Here is a 20,737-nt window from a genome sequence, read left to right on the forward strand (position 1 = left end):
ATACTCTCGTTGTATGCTCTTGTTCAGCGCTGTGTAGTCTACACATATGCGCACTTCACCGTTCTTCTTTGGCACGACCACAATTGGCGAGCACCAGTCTGTTGGCTCACTCACTCTGGTGATGACTCCTTCCTTTTCCATCTTCTGGAGTTGGCACTCAACTGGCTTTAGCAGGGGAACTGGTACGCGTCTTGGGGATGCAACTGCCACGGGCTCTGCCTCTGGCTTCAGCTTGATTTTGTACGCGCAAGGCGCTTTCCCCAAGCCCTGAAATAGTTCTGGGTACTCGCTGACTGGGTCTAGACACTGCGTAGAACAGGCTCCGTTTACTCGTTGCAAGATGCCAAAGCTCTCTATCAGGTCTAGCCCAAGGAGTGGTTCGTCCAGGCCCCTTGTGACGTGCAGGTCTGCTGTGACACTCGTTCCCTTGTATGAGACTGTCGCATTCAGGACTCCAACGATGTCTAGACGCTGCTTTGCTGGTCCGAGAATGAGCTTGTCGGGTTTGAGAAGAGTGATCTGCTTTTCCAGCCTTGATAGCAGACCTGTTGGCACAACCGTGACGTCTGCCCCTGTATCCAGACGAAAGTCAACACTGTGACCGTTGACGGCAACTGAAACTTTCCACGGTTTCTTTTTCATCGTAGCGTTGACTGTTCCGGCAAAGAACTGTTCATCATTTGTTTGCGTGCTCTCACGTTGCTGGATGATCTGTCGTAGTCGCTTGGCTTTGCAGACCGATGCAAAATGACCCTGCTTGCCGCACTTGTGACACTGGGCTTTCGAAGCAGGGCACTGTTGCCTGGGATGCTGTACTGCGTTGCCACACCAGTAGCAGGGTTGTTTCAGCGCTGGCTCAGTCCCCTGTTTTGGCGGACCTCCCTGCTTGGGTTTTCTTCCCTTGTGTGACTTCACTTTCAGGCTATCCACGTAGGCCGCTTCGGCAGATGAAGGGTCGACCGGCTGCTTCAGGTTCTCTTGCTGCCGACCGACGGTTTCTGTTTGCTTAGTCAACAATACTGCCCTCTCGAGGGTGAGATCACCTTCCATCTGGAGTTTCGTAGACAGCTTCTTGTCCCGGACCCCGACTACGATCCGATCCCTGAGCAGCTCTTCTTTGAGGTTCCCATAGTCACAGGTTTCAACTAGCGCGTACAGCGCAGTTATGAATTCCGCCGCCGATTCTCCCTCACGCTGTGAGCGTCTGTTGAATACAGCGCGCTCGTAAACGACGTTTCTTTTTACGATGAAAAACGCCTCGAACGCAGCCAACACGTCGGCGTAGGACTCTTGCTTGTCGGCCGGGATGGGGAGAGTGGGGAAAATTTCCTCAGCCTTTGGACCCATTAAGTAGACGAGAGAGTTTACTTGCGCATCTTCCGGCTTGCCGTTCAGTCCCGATGCGGTGCGGAACCGTTCCCAACGCCTCTTCCATGTCGTCCAATGCTCCGGTAGGAACGTGAAAGGCTCCGGCGGTGAAATCTGGTACGGCGACGGCGTTGGCGGCACTGGGCGAGTAGCTGGGGAAGCCCCGTCCATTGTTTCGATGCGCGGGCGGCGTAGGCCTAGCGACGACGCTTGACGAAGACGCCGAACTTCTGATGAGTCCGGGTTTCCAGCGGCTGGCCTGGCGAAGTTTGCGTGCGGGTACTAGTCCTCAACTTCTGACACCATGTTCACGTTTTGGTAGGTGATAACCTTTAATAATTAAGACATGAGAGTAGGGTACAGGATACATGTGACAGCCGGCTCCATGGCGGGCGGGCACCGACCCCCTAGGGCTGTCCCTGAACGTCCACTTAACACAGGGTAGGGGGCGCTGGCAGACGGCCACAACACTAACTGCGACCAATTTGGCCCCGTAAACTTCTTGATCTCATCTGCCCACATAACTTACTGTCGCCCGCCCCCTGCCACGCTTGCCTTCTCTAGGGTTAATGACCAACGGTTATCTTGCCTTCGCATCACATGTCCTGCCAACCCCCCTTTTTTCTTCTTAATTTCTAATAATATGTCCCTAACACGCGTTTGTTCCCTGACCCACTCCGCTCTCTTCTTGTCCCTTAACGTTACACCTATCATGTTCCGTTCCATTGCTCGCTGAGTCGTCCTCAATTTAATTTGAGCCCTTTACAGATTTCGTATACTTTCCTCTTCAGGGACAACGGTAGGCTGCCATTCATTTTCTGAAAATGCCTTCCGAATGCACTTCACCCACTTCTTATCCTTCTAATTATCTCTGCCTCACTGTTGGGATCCCGGTCACAACTTGGCCTAACTGGATATATTCGCTTACCATTTCCACTGCCTCGCCACCTATCTCGAGCAAACCGCTGTGCTCTCCCGAGTCTATTGAACATTACTTTAGTTTTCTGCATTAATTTTCAGGCCCACGATTCTGCTCTGCTTGTCCAGTGCGGCAATCATGCTTTGCGAATCGTCCCCCGAGTTACGTGACGTCATCAGCAAATCCAGCGACTCCACATGCAGTTGCCCAGTCAGCATCCACCTAAATACAAGCTCTGTCCATATCCAGGCTCCCTATACGACGTAGTCTGGGAATGTATACCCAAAACCCGGACTTGCCACCCCCTTTCCCTAACCCAAGCATCGAGCAGTGGAAGACTGCGCTGTCCAGCGCGCACCCCGCCGACCAAGTTATAACCAGGTCATGCTGACGGAGAGGGCAGAACGCGCATGGACGACGCTTGGCCTTCAGCGGACTAAGAAGCCACCCCCACGCATAGAAATGCCCAATAAAAGTTTGGCTCTCCCCCTCTCTCTTCGGGCTGCGGTCAGAGGTCTGCGGCCGTCGCTTCCCGGCAAACAGCGGGGGCCGACCAAGGAGGTTGTATATACAACCTCCTCGGGGCCGACTTGCGGCGCCAGTGCTGAATGCTCGCGGGTCAGTCAGCAGCAGGGCTGACCTTATCGGTTCCTGCAATGGCGGCGACCGAGGCACGGCTCGAGAGGCCAACGCAGGTGGCCGCAAGAGGGATTGCAGTCGCCCTGGCGTTTCCCATCGGCTCCTCCTTGGTCGGTAAGGCTGTTGCTGGTTGGGCCTGCTGGGCACCCCGGCCGGCCTGCTGCTGCTAGAAAAGGATGCGTCAAACGGAACCAAACGAAAGCGGTGTGAGGCGTTGTCCACCTCTACATCCCCATGACTATAATATCATAATTATTGCATCCGGCCTCCGTCATAATATGCGATTGTGCAGTCACAGTGGAAAACAACGACAGAACAAGCATGCTTTTCCTTGCGACTGTAATCGTCTAATGAATCCCTCATAGCCAGGAGCTTTCGATGTTCTTAACCACACACACACAAGCACACACGCACGCACACACATACGCACGCACGCGTGCACGCACGGCGTGCGCACATACTCGCACAAACGAATAGAGAAACCCGCCGTGGTGGCTTAGTGGCTATGGAGTTGTGTTGTTAAGCCAAAGGACGTGGGTTCGATTCCGGGGAAGTTTCTGGGGGAGGCGAAAAGCGAAAACGCCCGTGTCTAGATTTCGGCGCACGTTAAAGATCACCAGGAGGTCGAAATTATTCCAGAGCCCTCCAGTATAGATACGGCGCTTCTCATAGCCCAGGTGTGTCTGGCGCGTTAACACCCACAATCAATAATCAAACGAAAAAAGAGGGAGGGGGCAGGGGGATGCGGGTGTCGGCTCATCACAGCCGTTTAAAGGAATGACCGCCGTTGGTCCTTACGTGTGCATGAAAAGCGGGAAAAGGGCAGACCTCGATCGTGCGATTTTTCATCGGCTCAAAAGGGAAACAAGTTTACAGTTGAGCCTCGTTATAACAAACACTGATATAGAGAATTATCGGCTACAGCGGACCAAATACGAACTTTGGTTGGTCACACTTTATTTCAATGACACTTATTCCTTTATAACGAAAGTGAAACTGAGAGCCGCACGCACTATCAGATGCAGCGAAGAAATATTTGACCAGTAGACTGAGAAGGTACCTAGAAAAACTCCCTGCGTCCGAAAGTGCAGAAGTAGAAAAATCCCTTTTGTTCGTGGACACTGTGGAATACTTCATCCTGCTCAGTGGTGTGTATCGCCACCAGACAAAGATCACATCCTTCCTCGAAAAAATAGGAACGCAGGCATGTTTTGTCAAATGGACTTTGGTCGGTTCTAATTTCTCATTTCATGTTCTGGTTCATTGAGCTTGAAATGCCACAAGGAGAAACATAAGGGTTACCTTGTTTATAGCAGGTTCGAAGATTAAAATAATGCGTTTTTGTATCAAGGATTTTAGCGGGAGCCAGATTGGTTTGTACTGATTTTTCGCTCTACTGTTACAACGAATATCGGATATAACGAACTAAATTACTGTCCCAGTACTACTTCGTTATAACGAGGTTCGACTGTATACGCAGTGTTCCGGCGCAGCTGACCGGACGATGGAAAGCGACGAGGCGTATATATATGTGCTTCCGGTGCACTGGGGAGCCTCCGAGTTTTGGTATAACCAGTCCTCGGTCAGTTGTTCCTTTAAAGCCGTGTATTCGAAAAGGTAAAACTTAGCAGATTCCGAAACGTTCTTTCAAATCCAACGGGAACTGCTTATTATAAGCAACGATTTGAAATGCCGCACGGTTATTAAATCGTGCACCCCTCCGTCTAACGACAACGATGGTTGAACGGGAAGCTTTTCCGTGAGGGATTCCTTGTCGGTTGTCGTCTGAGTTGGCCCTTTGACTCGCAGACGGTTTGACCTTTGACTCGTTGATTTTGGACTGACTCGCACGCAGTTTGGACTTCTGATCGCAGCGCCTGTGACTGACGCTTCGCCATTTGATTTCGCACGAAGAAAGATTTGCCTTCAACTATCGTCGTCGTTCGACGAAGTGGCACATGACTTTCTGTCTAATTTCGCACGTCCGTGCCCCCCTCTCCAAATCCAAATAGCTTCGACCATGTTGAAATGGCGTAATCGGATAGACATCGGCATCATAACGCGAGGGATCAGATTCGATTCCGAACAGGGGAAGATTTTTTTTCCCCTTTCACTTCACCCACGATTATTATCATCGTCAGAGAAACTTGGTTTTCCTTTTGTACGTTTTCGATGCGACATAGACATAGAAGGCTTCGGTTTAAAAGGAGTATTAACGGACAGAACGTGGCGTGATTTGTTTTTCACCAAATACTCGTATACCAAATACTTTGTTTGCGGTTTTCCAACGCATCACACCCAATCTTCCCGTTACATTTCAAGGTGTAACGTATCACTAATACAGATCTTGTAGACATTCTTTTCACCCTTTTTAACCGACACTGACTTGATTGAGTTAAAACTCTCATTTGCCTTTGCAAGTTTTCAAGTAGATGTGTGCATTAAGAACAGGCTGAGCACGAAGTACAGTGCGATGGACAACTGATAAACACTTGCTGAAGAGCAGAGGCTTCAGAAGTTTTTTGTAGGTAGTTCTGTCGCATCATTTACACACAAATACTGTTTCAACTAAACGTAACATAACCTAGGCAAACCTAACCCCAACCTAACCTAACCCTAACCGAATAAAGAAATGAATTTAAACCTGCCCGACTGAACCTCACCAGACATTTTCAAATTTAATTTCATTAAAAACAGCCTCCTTGAAAAAGCCTCTCCCTCTTCGAAGGAAAGAGCTGAAAACAATAACTGATGGCGACAACGACAATTTTTTTAAGTTTAAGGAGGTTTTTTTTTTGCTTCATTGCGCTTCTGTTGTTCAGATGTTATGCGCACCAACATATCACCTTTTATTTTTGCAGTTTGCTGGTTTAGAAACGAGTGGGTGTTTTCTTTCGTCGTATGAATAGTTTCTTCACAGAGGTTGGTTCGTGAATTTCTAACAAAATCTTTAATCACAGTCCTTAAAGGGGCCATGCAGACAAAGTACACATTTGTTTTATTTGTAAGATTTGATTTTTTATAGCGCTCCCAGCGCTTGTCCGGTAGCAAACGATGCTTTAGTCACTAAGAATTAATCAGTGAATGTTAAAATTTCGATTCTCCCGCCAAATCGTGTGTTTCTTGAGGTCGTTTGCGATGATGTCACAAAGACAGGTCTTCAAGTGAACCTGAATGCGGCAGGCTTTCAGAGGACTGCAAAGCCTTGTTTGCCGTCTATCCTCCCAGATGGCGCAACCATACCGTAACTGGCCTTTGCCCATATTTGTTTTGTTTTTGACCGTATTTGCATCTGGCTTGTTTTGTGAGGGTAGAAAGTACTCGTTTTGTGGAACACGGGGTATACTCGACAAACAGGGTCGCGTAAGACAATGACACTTAGGCCAATCGGCCGGTGTCGTGTCAGACAACCCGAAAGCGCCACACTGCTGTGCAGCTATAACAAGTCTAGTCACAGTACCAACAACAGCGCGCTCTGGTACTTCTACCTTTACGTGTACTTTTGTAATTTCTATGTTTACCCCATCATTCTTACTTCTTTAAAATGAATATATGCATTACATTTAAGCGAAAATAGCTCGTGCTGCAAGATTATAAGCCCTGCCTAACTTGCGTTTGCTTTTGCCGGCCTCCGCCAACCACAGAGCTGGTTGGTATGACATCATAGGTTCTGTTGCGGGAAATGAGCTAGTGGGTCGCATGGCCTTTCCCTTTTTCCTAATTATGAAGCTTATTTGAGCGAAGTTTGCGTTAAAAGTGGTTTTAGTATGGTTCTAACGAGGTAATATTTCGAATGAACCAAACGTGTGTTTTGTTTTCATGGCCCCTTTAATATAAGTGACAGCTTTTTATGCACTTCAAACATCCTATATAATAATGTAATAATTAGGGCTACTATTTGATTAAGGGAAAGTAATTGCAGCTTCTGCGTGGTACATGACATGCACTTGGAAACGCCTTCTCGTTTGATAAAATCGACATCGTGAATACAATTCCTGGAAGACAATCATTTATTCTTCCTTCGACAGCAAAGCTCTGATGATACTAATATGTCAGTAACAAGTTATACGAAAAGAAAGAAGGCGGGTAGCGAATTAACGATTACTCTTGGCGGACGCGACGTGCGCTCTTCCAAAATGGTATAGCCTGGCATTTTGGCCCACTCCAGCTAACGTTTTTGTTCGGGAGCCTTGACTCATCCAATCGTGCCGAGACCAAGGGGGCTGAGGCCCTGCATTTTGACTGACTGCAGAATCAACGCGAGACCTCCATCCCCCCTTTCGGAGCATTGGCGATCAGTTAAGGGAACCACGAAGGCTGCATACATCCTTGCTTTTTAGAGCCAAACGCATGTGCGGAGAGCGACGCGTTTCCGCGCGCGTTTCCCCCCTCTCAAACACCAGTCCTGTAGTTTTCTTGCGTGTTCTTTGCCGTAGCGCCACTAAATAACCGCCTTTATTTAGTGACGCTACCTGCTCGCTGCCGGACCGGTTTCCAGAGAGGGAAAACACCTTTCGAGACGCATCACTCTCCGCACATGTGTTTAGGCATGCGTTATAGGCTTACGCTGCGGAGTGGCGGTCGGCGTAACCGAGTGAACGAGAGGAGCACAATAGAGATGGGAGAGAGGGAACGCGGAGTGCAGCGGAGAGTGGATGACGGCGACAGCAAAGAGAGCGAGGAGGGAATCGAATGAAGTATGATGGCGTGAAACGGGGAAGGAGCTATCGGTTATTCATACGGTGCTCCTAGAGCCACTAGATAAAGTTTATTTAGTGGCTCTAGGTGCTCCTTACTGCTCGTGGTATCGCGGAACCGACCACTTGACCAAGGCCGTAACTATGGTTACGATTAGAGCGCGCCCTGCAGACGGAGCCTGGGAGAGTTTTGTGGTTGTGGTAGCGCGGAGTGTGAAAACGTGCCTGTGACGACCAGTAGAGGGCCATATCAACAGAGTGCCGACACCGAATGACCAGCCCACCGCTAGCCCTTTTCTTGCTGCAGGTTGGTGCTGTTGCTGCTTCTCTGACTCGTATCAACTGCCAAGGTCAGGTGAGAGGAGGAGAAGGCGGAACGGGCGCGGTAAACGGGGGCGGAAGGGGTACTCTTAAGACTTTGACGTCACTCGGTCTCTCCGAAGCTGTTCTTTCTTCCACAGCGCAACCAGTAGAAACTGCCATAAACATGACTTTGGCGGTAAAATGGTAGGCATAGCGCTGGGAACACTTCCCAAAAGGTGTTTACATGCACACAGAAAGGTCAATAGAAGCAGCTGTGGCGCACCTTGTCCGGTGGGGACGGCACGGCGACTCGCTCCGTTTGGAAGCGCATGCCGTGTAAGAACAACTGGGGCTCCGTCGGCACGGGGCCTGCCGAGGTCAGATCGTGGAACCTGCTTCACAAACACGCAGGAGATAATTAAATAATTAACCTCACGCTCATTCGAAAGGACCTGACGCACGCACGCACGCACGCGCGCGCACACACACACACACACACACACACACACACGCACACGCACGCGCGCACGCACGCACGCACGCACGCACACACGCACACACGCACACACGCACACACACACACACACACACACACACACACACACACACACACACACACACACACACACACACACACACACACGCGCACACACACGCGCGCACGCGCGCACGCGCGCACGCGCGCACGCACACGCACACGCACACGCACACGCACACGCACACGCACACGCACACGCACACGCACACACACACACACACACACACACACACACACGTGATTGCCAGATGTTGTAAACCGTGACAAAGACATACCAAAAACAAAGCGAAAGAATTCGAGGATGCCGAAGCAATGTTCCCTATAATGCAGGGAGTGCGAAAGCAAGAGTCCGCAATTGCCGCACCTGTCGCTTCAAAATGCGTGAAAGAAACGAAAATCCATAGTAACCACGAATGCATGAAAAATTATGAGTGCTAAGATAGCACAAAAAAAAACATTGCAAAGCAGTGTGACGTCATAACAGTGATCGGCGTGGCTTTCGAGAACGGCGAATAAAAGGCACGGGAGGGGCTACGTCTTGCAGCGTATATCACCATAAAAATGGCTGAGGTTTAACACTCGTAAACCTAGTTATCACGAGCGAAAGGCCTGTTTGGCTTGGTTTGGTTAAAGATTATGCACATCAAAGTTTGCCTTTGCTTGATATTTCGTAGCCTGCTATAGGTTACGTAGTGGATGATTGGATTCAGCCTGTCGCCTGCGCTGAAGCACTCGCACGCATGGTTCAGCCTGAACGCAACACATGGCGAGGCTGAGTGACAGAGCGCCGGTGGAGTAGCCGTTAAAATCTCGCCTAGTCACGTGATATCGCAGCGGCGGGCTCCAAGCGCCACTGCGACGACCTGCCACACTTGCGATCCGGAGGCTCAAGGTCATTGCGACGCGATGAATAACTTTGCGGGGCATGTTCGAGCTTTGGCTCTAATGCGAGGAATTTTTTTAGGGCCCGAGGCAAAGCGGATCAGCCCACTTGCCCCATGTGGCGTCCCACACGATTGTGTAGTGGATGCAAGCGAGACACATAGAGTGTTGACGCAATACTTGCCGTTTCCCGTGACGTTGCCTTGAGACTCCGGCGGTGCTGTCGTAGTGACTGAAGCGGCGAAACGACGGCGGTGGGAACTCGTATCCAACGTGCTGGTTGGCGTCTGGAAAAGGCTTGGTCTCGGCCAGTTGCGAGCGCTGCTTCTTGGCGTCCGCTTTCTTGAGCCGGCGTCTGGCCAGGCGGGAGAACTTGGTCGACGTCTGACGGGATCCCTGGCTAGTCTGAGGTTTCTCGCTCTTGTCGCCAGGAGCGGCGCCCACAGTGAAGGTGATGGTGTTCGTGCCAGAGGGAGTGGCCCCGGACGTTTCTGATGGCTGCCGCTTCTTCTTCATGCGGCCGAGGTTCGTTACTGCTATGCGAGGCTTAGGAAGCCGGCGGAGAAACGAGCGCTGATGTTCCAGACTAAGGCTGAGTGTCGCGTGAAGCGCCCGTGCCTCTCTCGAGCAGCCGTGCTGATGACAATTGCTCTTCTAGGCGCTTGAACCGACATTGACTAGTGGGGCAAGCTGTAACCTTATACTGAATAAACGGCAGTGATACGGGATTTGCGTCGAGTGGCACTTTGTACAAGCCTGACCGCACGCATTCAAGAGATTATGGACACTTATCCATGTCCTGTCCGCTTTTTGTGGATTCGCCGGGACATGCATGCTTCCTGCCCACACAGCTGCGGATCGCGCCTGCTACAGATAACTTCCACGGCCACTACCATATCTTCGAGTGTCAACCAAAAAAGAACTGCTGGTTTAAAAAGTTAACCCCCCGTCCAGCCATGAGTTCTTTGCTTCCACCGCATGGAATTGACCTCCCTAGTGGGCTCGCCCGTTGGGAGGAGGTTGTGCTGCGGAGGCTTCGGGTTGGGATGGCGTTATCCCCAGCAGTTACCCACGCTAGGCCTGCCCGTTATCACGCGCCGTTTGCGGACACTTGTCCCTTTTGTGTGCTTCGTGCGTCAGAAGCTGATGCTGAACACTTTCTGTGGACTTGTCCTGGTCTTAGAGACGCCCGAAAGAAACACGTACGAGGCACGGGGCTTCATCCTGGGAGACCTCCAGGTCTCAAGCGCTGGATATGAGAACCCCAGCACCCATCTCTTCTCGGATTTTTGCGCGTTACTGGTGCAGTGCTGTACACACGAAAACTTTTTATTATGCCATCGGGCAATCTCTCGCAAAAAAAAGGAAGGACAAAACAAGGCAGTTCCCTGCACCTGCAGTTGTTCTTCACTGATGCGTCTTGAAGTTATAACGTTTTTATGGTGTTTTAAAGTTGCGTTTTTATTTTTCATTTTAAAAGTATATAGACTATCATACGTTCTTTCTTCTAATATGGAATAGCAAGCTAGGACCACCGGCTAGGCTTACCTAAACGAACCTTTAGCATTAAACGCATTCTCTTTATCTCTCCTCCGCTCTGGGCGCGATTTGGGCATCAAAAAAATACTTTGGATAGTCTAACACATCACACAAGACCAATCAGGAGAAGATGTTGCAGTCACTATCGGGTGGGTTTTTGGTGTAAGCTCTTTTATTTTAATTTTTATGGTATGCCTGATGGCCTTGGCTCCTGTATCGCGGAGAAACGCAAGAAGGAAGCGGCGGTCAGGTTCCGATAGCCTAGGATGGAGGTCGGGAATTCTGCCAGGGTGGAGGCCTGTGTCTTGAAGGTGTCGACTTTTGCCTCTTCCAATGGAGGGAATGCCCATAACAGGTGCTCTGTGTCAGTATTTTCGGTAGGGGCTGTGCAGAAGGGGCAGTTCTCAGTGGGCGGGGCACGAAGTGTGGTGGCCACGCCCGGATTACACCGGAAGAGAGGGCCACGAAGTGTCCGCCACAAGGCCTCCGCCCAGCGAGCGAGTCTACTGGGCAGTTACGTTTCCCACAGTGCGATGAGGGCACGTGTGGCGCGACGTAGATCCTCCTACTGTTGGAGAAATGTTCTTGTGGATAGATTGTCACCAGTGGAAATGGTCGTGGAACAAATGTAAGTTGATAGGCGCTATCCGCCGCAACGTGAGCGGGAAGCGTATTGCGCGGGATACAACCAGAGTTCAAAGACGAGAGTTTAAGCTTAAATTGTAGCACTATAACTTCCTTCGAGCCGGAGGGCTTCTTTGGCAAATAAAAGACTAGGACGGAAGAAGCAAGCGCCGGGAGCTTTAAGCTTTAAGGCGCTGCAAAGTATTTTTTTAGGGGCCGACCAAGAAGTTGGTCATTCCTGAGTTTAAAAACTTCTCTGTCGGCAGCCTGTATTGTTGTGGGTAACACGTTCGAGAAGATTTTAATTACCCCTCTTACGTATAATCCTTCCAGGCAATTCCTGAAATGCTGGCCTGAACTGTGTTAGTTCATATGTTCATAAGCCTAATTTCCCCTCTGTACTTGTCACTGTGGTCACCGCGAGCACTTTTGGTGCACTTCCAAAGTGCACCACCGCGAAAAAAAAAAGCGGGCGTGACACAAAATGACCGCATATAAATATTTATTGTGAATTGCGATTGGCAGCTTTTTCTTTTTGCACAATCACCTTAATTTCGAGCGGTGACACGGAGTTTACACGGACATGATTTTATCAGCACAGCAATCAATAATTTATACCGGGGGGGGGGGGGGGGAATAGAAAAATCGTAGGCAATTTTATCGCGATAATGGCCGGATATGTGTCTCGGGTGGGAGCTATTGTAGCCATATTCAGGCACCGTCTGATTTAGAAAGTCGTATCTTCGCACAACACCGCGTGTACAACACATGCAATCCAATGGTGACATGGCTGTACGTACATGTTTTATACCACCGTATCAATCACGTAAGGTGGCTAAATAAATAAAAGTTTGTTCGATTCGAGGTGAGGCTAGCGATCCTAAAACGGCTCATGAGGGCAGTGGCCAAGCGTAGCCCGGACGGTATACGACACCACGCTGTTCACCAGGCGACCTTGCGCATGGAACCCAGCATAAGAAAGGTGTCCGGGCGCTTGGCAAGGACGAGGAAAACGAAGGGCTTGTTCACAATGAAGTGGACCGGCTCGTGCACGAGTGATGGCTTCATGAGCGACGCGATGCGCTGAGTCACCGATGTGCCGTGTTTGTCCTCTTCATTGTGACGCTTGCGCCTAGGCTTGGGTCGGCCGGCCATTTGCGCCACCTCGAACGAGGCGGCATGCCGGAGACTCGAGACACGAAGCTCCCCAGCGGCGGCGCCCCACAGCTCGGCCCGCTCCGAGAAGGCGTCGACCACGCCAAGCTCCGACAAGGCCGGGCCGAGGTCGTGCATCTGGTGTATACGGAAGGCCCGATGAAAGCACGGTTAAAATAACAGTCTAGGCCCTGCCTCCAAGAATACAGAAATCGTGGTAGTGAAAGTGCTATACCCGCAGCAGATATGACCAACTAATTTCGTCACTCTCAGTGGAAGCTGTCCTCAAGTTATCACCAGGCCACGTATACAGAAGTCCCATTGTAAAAACAAATTTCAACCGTCTTACTATCCCCAAAGGACGTCGAAGGACCGTATTCATAAAACGTGAACTTGCCGCCATATGCGTAGCTTTATATTGAAAATACTCCGAGGAAACCCAAGCAATTCTTATCTTATGACCTGCTGTATGAAAATGGGAAATAATTTATGGTCAATGGATGCAGCTAAGTTGTCCTTCTAGCGGAAATGGTGCTACAATGAGAATTTGTGAAACGGGCGCTGTACCAGCTGGCGGCAGCTGCCATCCGACTGAGTGGGGAGGAGGAAAGTATTGCGGCTGGTTATGTTTTAAGTTGCAGAGATTGCCAATTGGTTAATCACCCGCGAGCTTCCTTCGAAAGCTGTCATCGTCATTGGCGAATCCCTTTGATTAGACGCGTATGAGGATTGTAGGAGAGTAGATGTCATTACAGGAGCATATACGTCGCAGCCCGCAAGCATCAATGCAAGGGGCCGCCGTGAGCTTCTGGTTGATGCTCTAATCGCCACAGGCGAATCCGCCTACGTCTATATTTGGCGCCAACATGTGGCTACGTTAGTGCTTAACAGTGTGTCCAAGAACCATCAGAATCATTGTGCGTTGAGCTTCATGTACGGTTTTTAGAGTAGAATGCCACTACGAGAAGGTAAGTCCAGCTCCCTGCGGAAGAATTCTTAAAACACAGCGCAGAAAAGGACAGATGATTGATTGATTGCTAGGTTTAACGCGCCGACGATGAGGCGCGCCGTTGTGCAGGGCTCCGGATTAATTTTGACCACCTGGGGACCTATATAACATGTGTCAAAATCTCGAACACAAGGGCGTTTTCGCTTTTAGCCTCCAGCAGAAAAGCGGCCGCCGAGGCCGGAAATCGAGCCCGCGTCCTTGTGTTCAGCAGTTCAACGTCATAGCTACTGAGCCACCGCGGCGGGTCAGAATAAGGACAGAGCTGCCAACAATGGCTTTCTTCTTCGCGTCTTCTTTTCCTTCGTCTCTATTTTGCGCTACGCGTAAAAGAAGCCTGCCACAACACATTCACTCGGTGCACTAAGTCACCCTGTACAGTGGAACCGAGTGCCGCTGGTCTGGCGCGCTGCACTCGAATTTCCGAGGCCGTGGGTTCGATACCCATACAGCCCCAAGTTTTACTGTTTTTACTCCGTTTAAAGCAGGCTTTGTTAAAATAGTGCGATAATTACAGCAAAATCAAATGTTGACCAAGTGGAGCGAGGACTGAACTAGGCTGAGCAAAGCGTTTGCTGTGCATATACAGGGATAGATGAGTTAAGCCGAAGCCATTTGTTATTTCCTCTTCGACGATGGACATTTTGTGTGTCCGTTTACAGCTGCCACGTATTATGTACGACTAGCGTTCGTTCTCCTTGATTCGCTTGTGTGGCTAGTCGACGCTGCTCCGCTTTCTTTTTCCTGATATACCTCCCGGCTTTCTTGTTCCGTTTCCCAAGCGGTCCCTAAGCGCGCTCTGCCATGGTATACAATTCCTGCCTCTCCTCGGAATACAAGAACGGATCCAACGGTCGCTCTGGTCTCACCTGCTTAACCTTGAAAAGGGGAAGGCTGACGTGCACGTCCCCCTTGGGCCTGAGCTGGCTTAGGATGCGGAGGAGTGTCACGGTGCTCAGTTTTCCCACCATCGAGTCGAGCTCTTCGTCGGGAAGCAGGACGACCATCACGTACTCGGTGTGCGCAGGCGAGTGAAGTCTACGTGAATTGGGACAGGAGGAGGAGGAGAGGAAATACGAAAGACGGAAAGGCAGGAAGTTTAAGGAGTTGTAACGAGTGCTATACTCCGCACTTGGGAAGAAGAGTGGTTCAGGGGGTGAAAGAAGGGGGACATGCAAAGAGTAGAATAAAACGGGAACGCTCGCACTCATAGTACTTTCTGTTGGGACTAAAAACGTTCGGCTAAACGATACTAAGGACTTTTGTCGCCTTCTGTGAAGTTGGCGGTAGGTCTGATCAGTTCTCTGATCAGTTCTCTGGCAAGAACTTCTGATCAGTTCTCTGGCAAGAACTTTAAATCGAAGTTTTTGACTGGACAAGATAGCAGTAATCAGGATTTTTTCGAACGCTCCACATGCTTTCCCCTTCAGGCAGCACAAACATGGTGACACGCATTTTTTTACGTCCCTTCAAGATTTGTTCGTCGAAACATATCGAAAAATGCTAAGCTATCGGAGAGGCCCGGAGTTTAGTACTCATTTAGCTTGGCTTTAGCGCGCGCCGCAACATTTGATGCCAAGTCATTCTTATTTCTCTCCCCAAAAGATTCAGACCTACATGTATTCTTGAGCAAAGGACAAACGCCATGACACAAAACACGATGCTTTTTACTCGAATGTTTTTCCACTTCACTTGAACATAAAGCCGAAAAAAAAATTCAATATAAGTACCTTTTTCGCATTAATCGGTAATAAGTTTCAATAGAAGCAGGCAAGCGCATTCATACACCCGCAAATACACAGACACTCCGTAATTGTTTATCTGCTTGGAAGCAAAAATCAGGCATTAATTGAATGCTTACTACCTGTCGAGGAAAAGGATTCTGCCGCTCATGAGACAGGATGGCCGTTGGCTTTGACTCTTTAGTACATGGATACCACTACTCAAGTGCCACAATGGCTCGTGATTCAACACTTTTGCCTGTCATTCCCCATTCTACTCAACAAAGAATGGTTGCTGCCTCACGATTCGTGACTATTACGCACTCATAAGAACCGGGATTCGTAGGTTAAAATGCAGTTACAATTTTTATATTAGGATCCCTCGAGTAGAAGGAACACGTTATGTGGAGCAGGACAACGGGGACAGTGACGTACGGACGTATGGACAAATTTTTAGTCCGGCCACGCGGTCATTTCCATTCGTGTGGTGCTGATAGTTATATGGCTGGTAAAGCAGACTAAGGACTTCTGTAGGCGACGAACCACTTTTATGCACTTATCCAAATCTATTCCTTATATTTTAATATATTTCTTACAGACTCTTCAGTGGCTTCAGCTAGCAAACTGAAAAAGCGTATAAATGATTGGGTGGAATCAAACATAGAGTAGTGTGTATTGTCACTCTGTAATGTTATTTCAACTGTGGTGTATAGAATTGCCTGTTCTTTTATGTGTGCTATCTTCTTGGTTGACACTCATGAAAATCATGGTATTAGTCATTCACTTCTCCTATATGCTTAGTTATGTAAGTGCTTTACTGCTCTTATTTTTATTTTTATTTTTATGCGCACAGTTCATGCACAGTTTTGTTATTCAATTGCACTGCCATTTGCTTTCTGTCTATTGTTATAAGACGATTGGGTGATTGATGTTTGTGTGACCACTGGGCTGCCCCGTCCGCATACAAGCTCCTTCGAGTGCTTCTGCGGGAAGGCAAGAAAATATATTGTATAATTAGCGAAAGAAACTCAACTTCAACTTCAACTTCAACATAACGCCTCTCAGCTTTCTGTCTTTCCCCTCGTTCCCCGATGATCATTCTGCTGTCTGGGTGGTCCACCGGTTGGGAATCCTTTACCTCGCATGGCCGGCGGAACAACTATCTCTGAATACGAGCTTTTGCGAGTTTCTTTGTAAAGCCTTGACGCTCATTTATTACTTCTAAGCTTCTCCCAAAATGGCTCTTCTCAAGGCTTTTGTGATTTGACTGAAAGTTTCTCTCAACGCACTTAGTAACATTACAAGTTTCTACACCATACGCTCGCCCGTGGGCTAAACATTTGTGTTAAGCATTAAGAAGCGTTGACAACTTTTCCGAAATCTGATTTGTTCTCATGGATTGTGGTAATCTGGGGATTCGTTATAGGTTTTTTTTATTATAAATAGCTTGCGTGCAACAACCTCCTCTAATTGATGAGAACTTTTACGTCCCCCATCTTACGATTGAGAATTCTGTCGACGTTTATATAAGTCAGGGGGTGACTTCAGCGTCCTCAGTTATTCTGAGAATCACTTTACAAGCTGTGCTCGCACAACATTGCATCCATAGTTTATCAGATGCCCACTTGCTCCCCTGTTTCCACCCCCCCCCCCTCTTTTTCCCTCTCGCATACAAAGTTAGTTCTATCAGTAGGTAAAGTTCGATAACGAGCGCTGTGACGGGACACAGAAAAGGCGAGACGAGACTGGGCGCTGTGTCCGGTCACCTTTTAAGGCACCCCGTCTCAGTAACAGTCTCGTCTCGCCTTTTCTTTGTCCCGTCTTAGCCCTGATATAGAACTTTTAGTGATGCACCAACAAAGCCGCATTAACATCGTTTTCTAGTTCTATCAGCATCGTCTTCTCAGCATCGTCTTGTCAGCATCGTCTTCTCAGCATCGTCAGCATGCTTCGATAAAGGGTGAAGTTACGTAACACCTTTTTGCTACTTTCGCCGATCCATTCATGCTGTTACTAGCGCTGCGCTATTCATTCAGTGTACATAATCCACTCCAAAGACAGCGGCTGGTTTGGGCGCGAACGTGCGAGGACCACGCCGGTGGAATTGGAGGCGTATTCGATAAAGTGAACTGTCATGCAGTGCTCACGCTAACGTGTTGGAGGCGGGCAGGGGCGCGTCTGCGTGGAGCGAAGGTGTGCTGGTACCCCATGTGTCGCTATCCGATTCACTGCCGTCGCCGCCACCCGGAGGCTGGTAGGGCAGCTCGAGCGCCCTCGCCATCAGGTCGGTACAGTGGGCCACGCGAAAGTGGCCACTCATGTGTATCATTAGCACATCCGACGAGACAGTGGCGGACTCGTGGAAGACGTCCCGCGTGCACGTGCAGTCGTCGAACGGCAGCTTCCACGAACCCCGGAAGTCAAGCACGCTCAGGAAGCACACCGACGACGAAGGCGAGATGGTGCCTGCGTTATGACCGACGCCAAAGCGGATTACAATGGTCAGGCGACCATACGGGTGTGAATGAATTAAAATCAGGCCTGTGTTTTTTAACACGAAAGTTTTATTCTGGGATACACAGATTTCAATGACGTCATATCAGTCGCTGAAATAACGCCAGTACAAGCAAGCGGCCTGTAAAGGGTGCACCCCTGCATACATGGTCTTTTTGAGAGGAAGCAACCTTTAGTACTTAGAGTACGAAATGCTTGGGGTTGTTCGTTTTCGGGTCTTATATTTCAACACGAAGGCGTTTTATGCCGGAAACACCAAAATTTCACTGACGACATATTCGTAACGGAAATGATGCCAGTACACCTTTGCCGAACCGACCCGTCAGCAGGACATTGCTCGCCAAAAACTCCCACAAGACAGCCGCCGACCCGCAAATCATGCTCAGCTGCAGATTTCGCTGCACATTTCACTTTCGTGTTTTACCGATTCCTGTGACAGACGAATCAACCAAAGCTTTTTTCCTACTCTTTTCCCTCAACGGGAGCAGGAAGGTGGGAGCGGGTGAACGCCACCTTAAAGCACTCCGCACGCTTTATTCGCTTCCCATTCGGCTAGCTCCTCACGCTGGGCGAAATAAGGATATAACATCGTTTTACCGCATTAATACCTGCCCTTTCCTCATTCAAGGGGCCATGTAAACAATATACAAGGTTGGTTAATTAAAAAAATACTGCTTTTACTTAATAACAATACCAATTTCATCGCAATCTTCAAAAAAATAATGTAAATATTAGATAAAATAGATGAAGCAGTGGCGAATCCAGAGCCACTTTCTGTGACGTCACACGGTTGTTTGTGCGATTGGCGGTCGCTGAACTAAGCCACGTCCTAAAACACGTCTGGGTGATTGCAGCGTGGTTTCTTGTTTCGTTTGTACTCATGCCGTGAATGGTAAGGTGCAGTTAACAAACGTAAAACTATGTTTTAGTGCTGGCGCATAATGCATCATTCCTGTCCATAACATGTCACTAGCGCGAAATTTGAAAGTTTTTCAACATTTCTTGGGTTTTCTCAGTTAAAAAGAATCTTTCGTTTCTGGGATGGAGCTGAGTGAGTTACCAAAAGCCAGCTCTTTCAAATTTATCGAGGTTGTATTTTATCGTCATGGACCCATTAAGCCATTCGGCTCGCGTTAAAGATCCCACGTGGTGAAAATTAATCCGGAGCCCTCCACTTTTCAATCAATCAATCAATCAATCAATCAATCAATCAATCAATCAATCAATCAATCAATCAATCAATCAATCAATCAATCAATCAATCAATCAATCAATCAATCAATCAATCAATCAATCAATAATTAATCAATCAATCAAGCAAGCAAGTATTAATTATTAATTAATTAATTATATAATTAATAACCCAAATCAAACCAAACCAACATCAATTAATCAGTCAATCAATCAATGAAGCCATCAATCAATCCATCGATTCAGGTTAAGTAGTAGCGCGGCCTACAACCGCGCAACCCAACTATCACTCGTGAGTCGCAGAATCACGCCCGCTCTTATTTTGCTCGGGATGTCCTCATAGTGGGATGAGTGGCTCCAGAAGTGATGTGGCAGATAGGGATCGCTGCCATCCGCATCTCACGGCCCGCCTTTGGGACTTGTCCTCACTAACTCGAGTTAGTGAAGGTAGAGGGAGAAAAGGGGCATGTGTTATGAACGCCGGAGCTGCGCTTCCGGTCTGCATTGCTCTCTTCACTTGATAGTTATAGTTTGACCCACGCAATGGTGCCACACTCCAGGATGAAAGTCTATTGACGGTCAAACCTCCGCAGGACGGGTGGAGTAGCATTCTCGTCACGCGGGGACTTGCAGTCCGCGCTGAAACGAATCGTGGTTGACTTTTCAAGAGCGCTCGACTCACCGCCACTCCTACAAGGCTCCTTTCCAGCCTGATTCGTTAAGCGCCCTCCTCTTCGTTCGAGTCTTCCTACACGGTCTATGGCGCGCTACCTGCTTTTATCCTACTGACAAATTATACGGTGGAACTTGTGGCGCGTTATTTCAGGTTCTTGATGGTGCTTTTGAAAACACGAAGGAAATAAAAAAGGTTTAAGTTGAATCCCGTTCGACGTTGATTGAAACGGCTCGGATATAAGATCGGCGGCTACGAAGATGCTAAGCTAAGGAAACAATTCGCTCGTATTGTATCCCGAGAAGACTTCACTGCATACAATTTATCATTGCGCGTGTGAGATTGAAGAAGTTTTGCCTGATTGCCAGCAGCAGCTTGCAGGCAGCACAGAGAAGTTAATGAACGTGAGGAAACCAAATACGTTTAGTGGTAAATAGACACGCACACAGAGAAGCGTGGAAATACAGGCCTTACTGTCCATTGGTATTGTTCGCAAATAGTACCACAAGCTGCGGAGTACTCCTGGCCAGCGCAGTAGCCACCCTCAAATTTCCAGTGGAACGTACTTGGTGTCGAAACCATGACAGAGCGGCTAATGGCTCCGTAGACGTGTCAAGAGGCGTACGGAGAATTCATTCAGATATTGCGAGGAATGCTCTTTGAAAGCAGAATCTTTAGTTAAGTATATACTGGCACTATTTGCTTGAAATAGCGCTATAGGCAGCCCAACGGCATCACTTCGCCGCAAGAGAATTTTATATACGCCATAGTGGGCGATATTCCGCAAAATACCGCTCTTAGGAACACGCACTTTCCGGAAGAAACAAGAACAATGAATAGCAGCACCTGCTCTGGATTGAATGGGATTAGGATTGATTTAATCGAGGTTGAAAGTTATAGGGGTGTGCATTCTTCCAGTCGTGTTGCTCATGACGGAATCGCGAGCATACAGGTTGGTACCCTAATCG

The 20,737-nt window shown here is 48.8% G+C and overlaps 2 protein-coding genes across 2 annotated transcripts in view; both read right to left on the reverse strand.

Annotated features, from left to right (window-relative positions):
* LOC144145499 (RUS family member 1) overlaps nucleotides 1–20,737 on the reverse strand; it is a 273,889-nt gene that overhangs the window by 97,880 nt on the left and 155,272 nt on the right. The gene's annotated exons all lie outside the window — the stretch shown is intronic.
* Nucleotides 12,452–20,250, reverse strand: LOC144146278 (iris-like). The gene is made up of 4 exons (XM_077678239.1): nucleotides 20,244–20,250; nucleotides 17,539–17,857; nucleotides 14,540–14,708; nucleotides 12,452–12,802 (listed from the first exon to the last, which is right to left on the reverse strand). The coding sequence occupies exons 1-4, from the start codon at nucleotides 20,248–20,250 to the stop codon at nucleotides 12,452–12,454; spliced, it is 846 nt and encodes a 281-aa protein (XP_077534365.1).

This window comes from Haemaphysalis longicornis, unplaced genomic scaffold (genome assembly GCF_048455015.1).
Source record: "Haemaphysalis longicornis isolate Haplotype H1 unplaced genomic scaffold, Haemaphysalis longicornis Haplotype H1 scaffold_7, whole genome shotgun sequence".
NCBI classification, from domain to species: domain Eukaryota; kingdom Metazoa; phylum Arthropoda; class Arachnida; order Ixodida; family Ixodidae; genus Haemaphysalis; species Haemaphysalis longicornis.

Bases quoted from the DNA above. Each gene is read 5' to 3' on its own strand.
- LOC144146278 (XM_077678239.1), bottom strand. The intron at 14,709-17,538 runs GTGAGCACTGCA...CAATTCACGTAG, and splicing joins CCCGCCTCCAACACGTTAGC to ACTTCACTCGCCTGCGCACA. The intron at 12,803-14,539 runs GTGAGACCAGAG...CGTATACACCAG, and splicing joins CCCTTTTCAAGGTTAAGCAG to ATGCACGACCTCGGCCCGGC.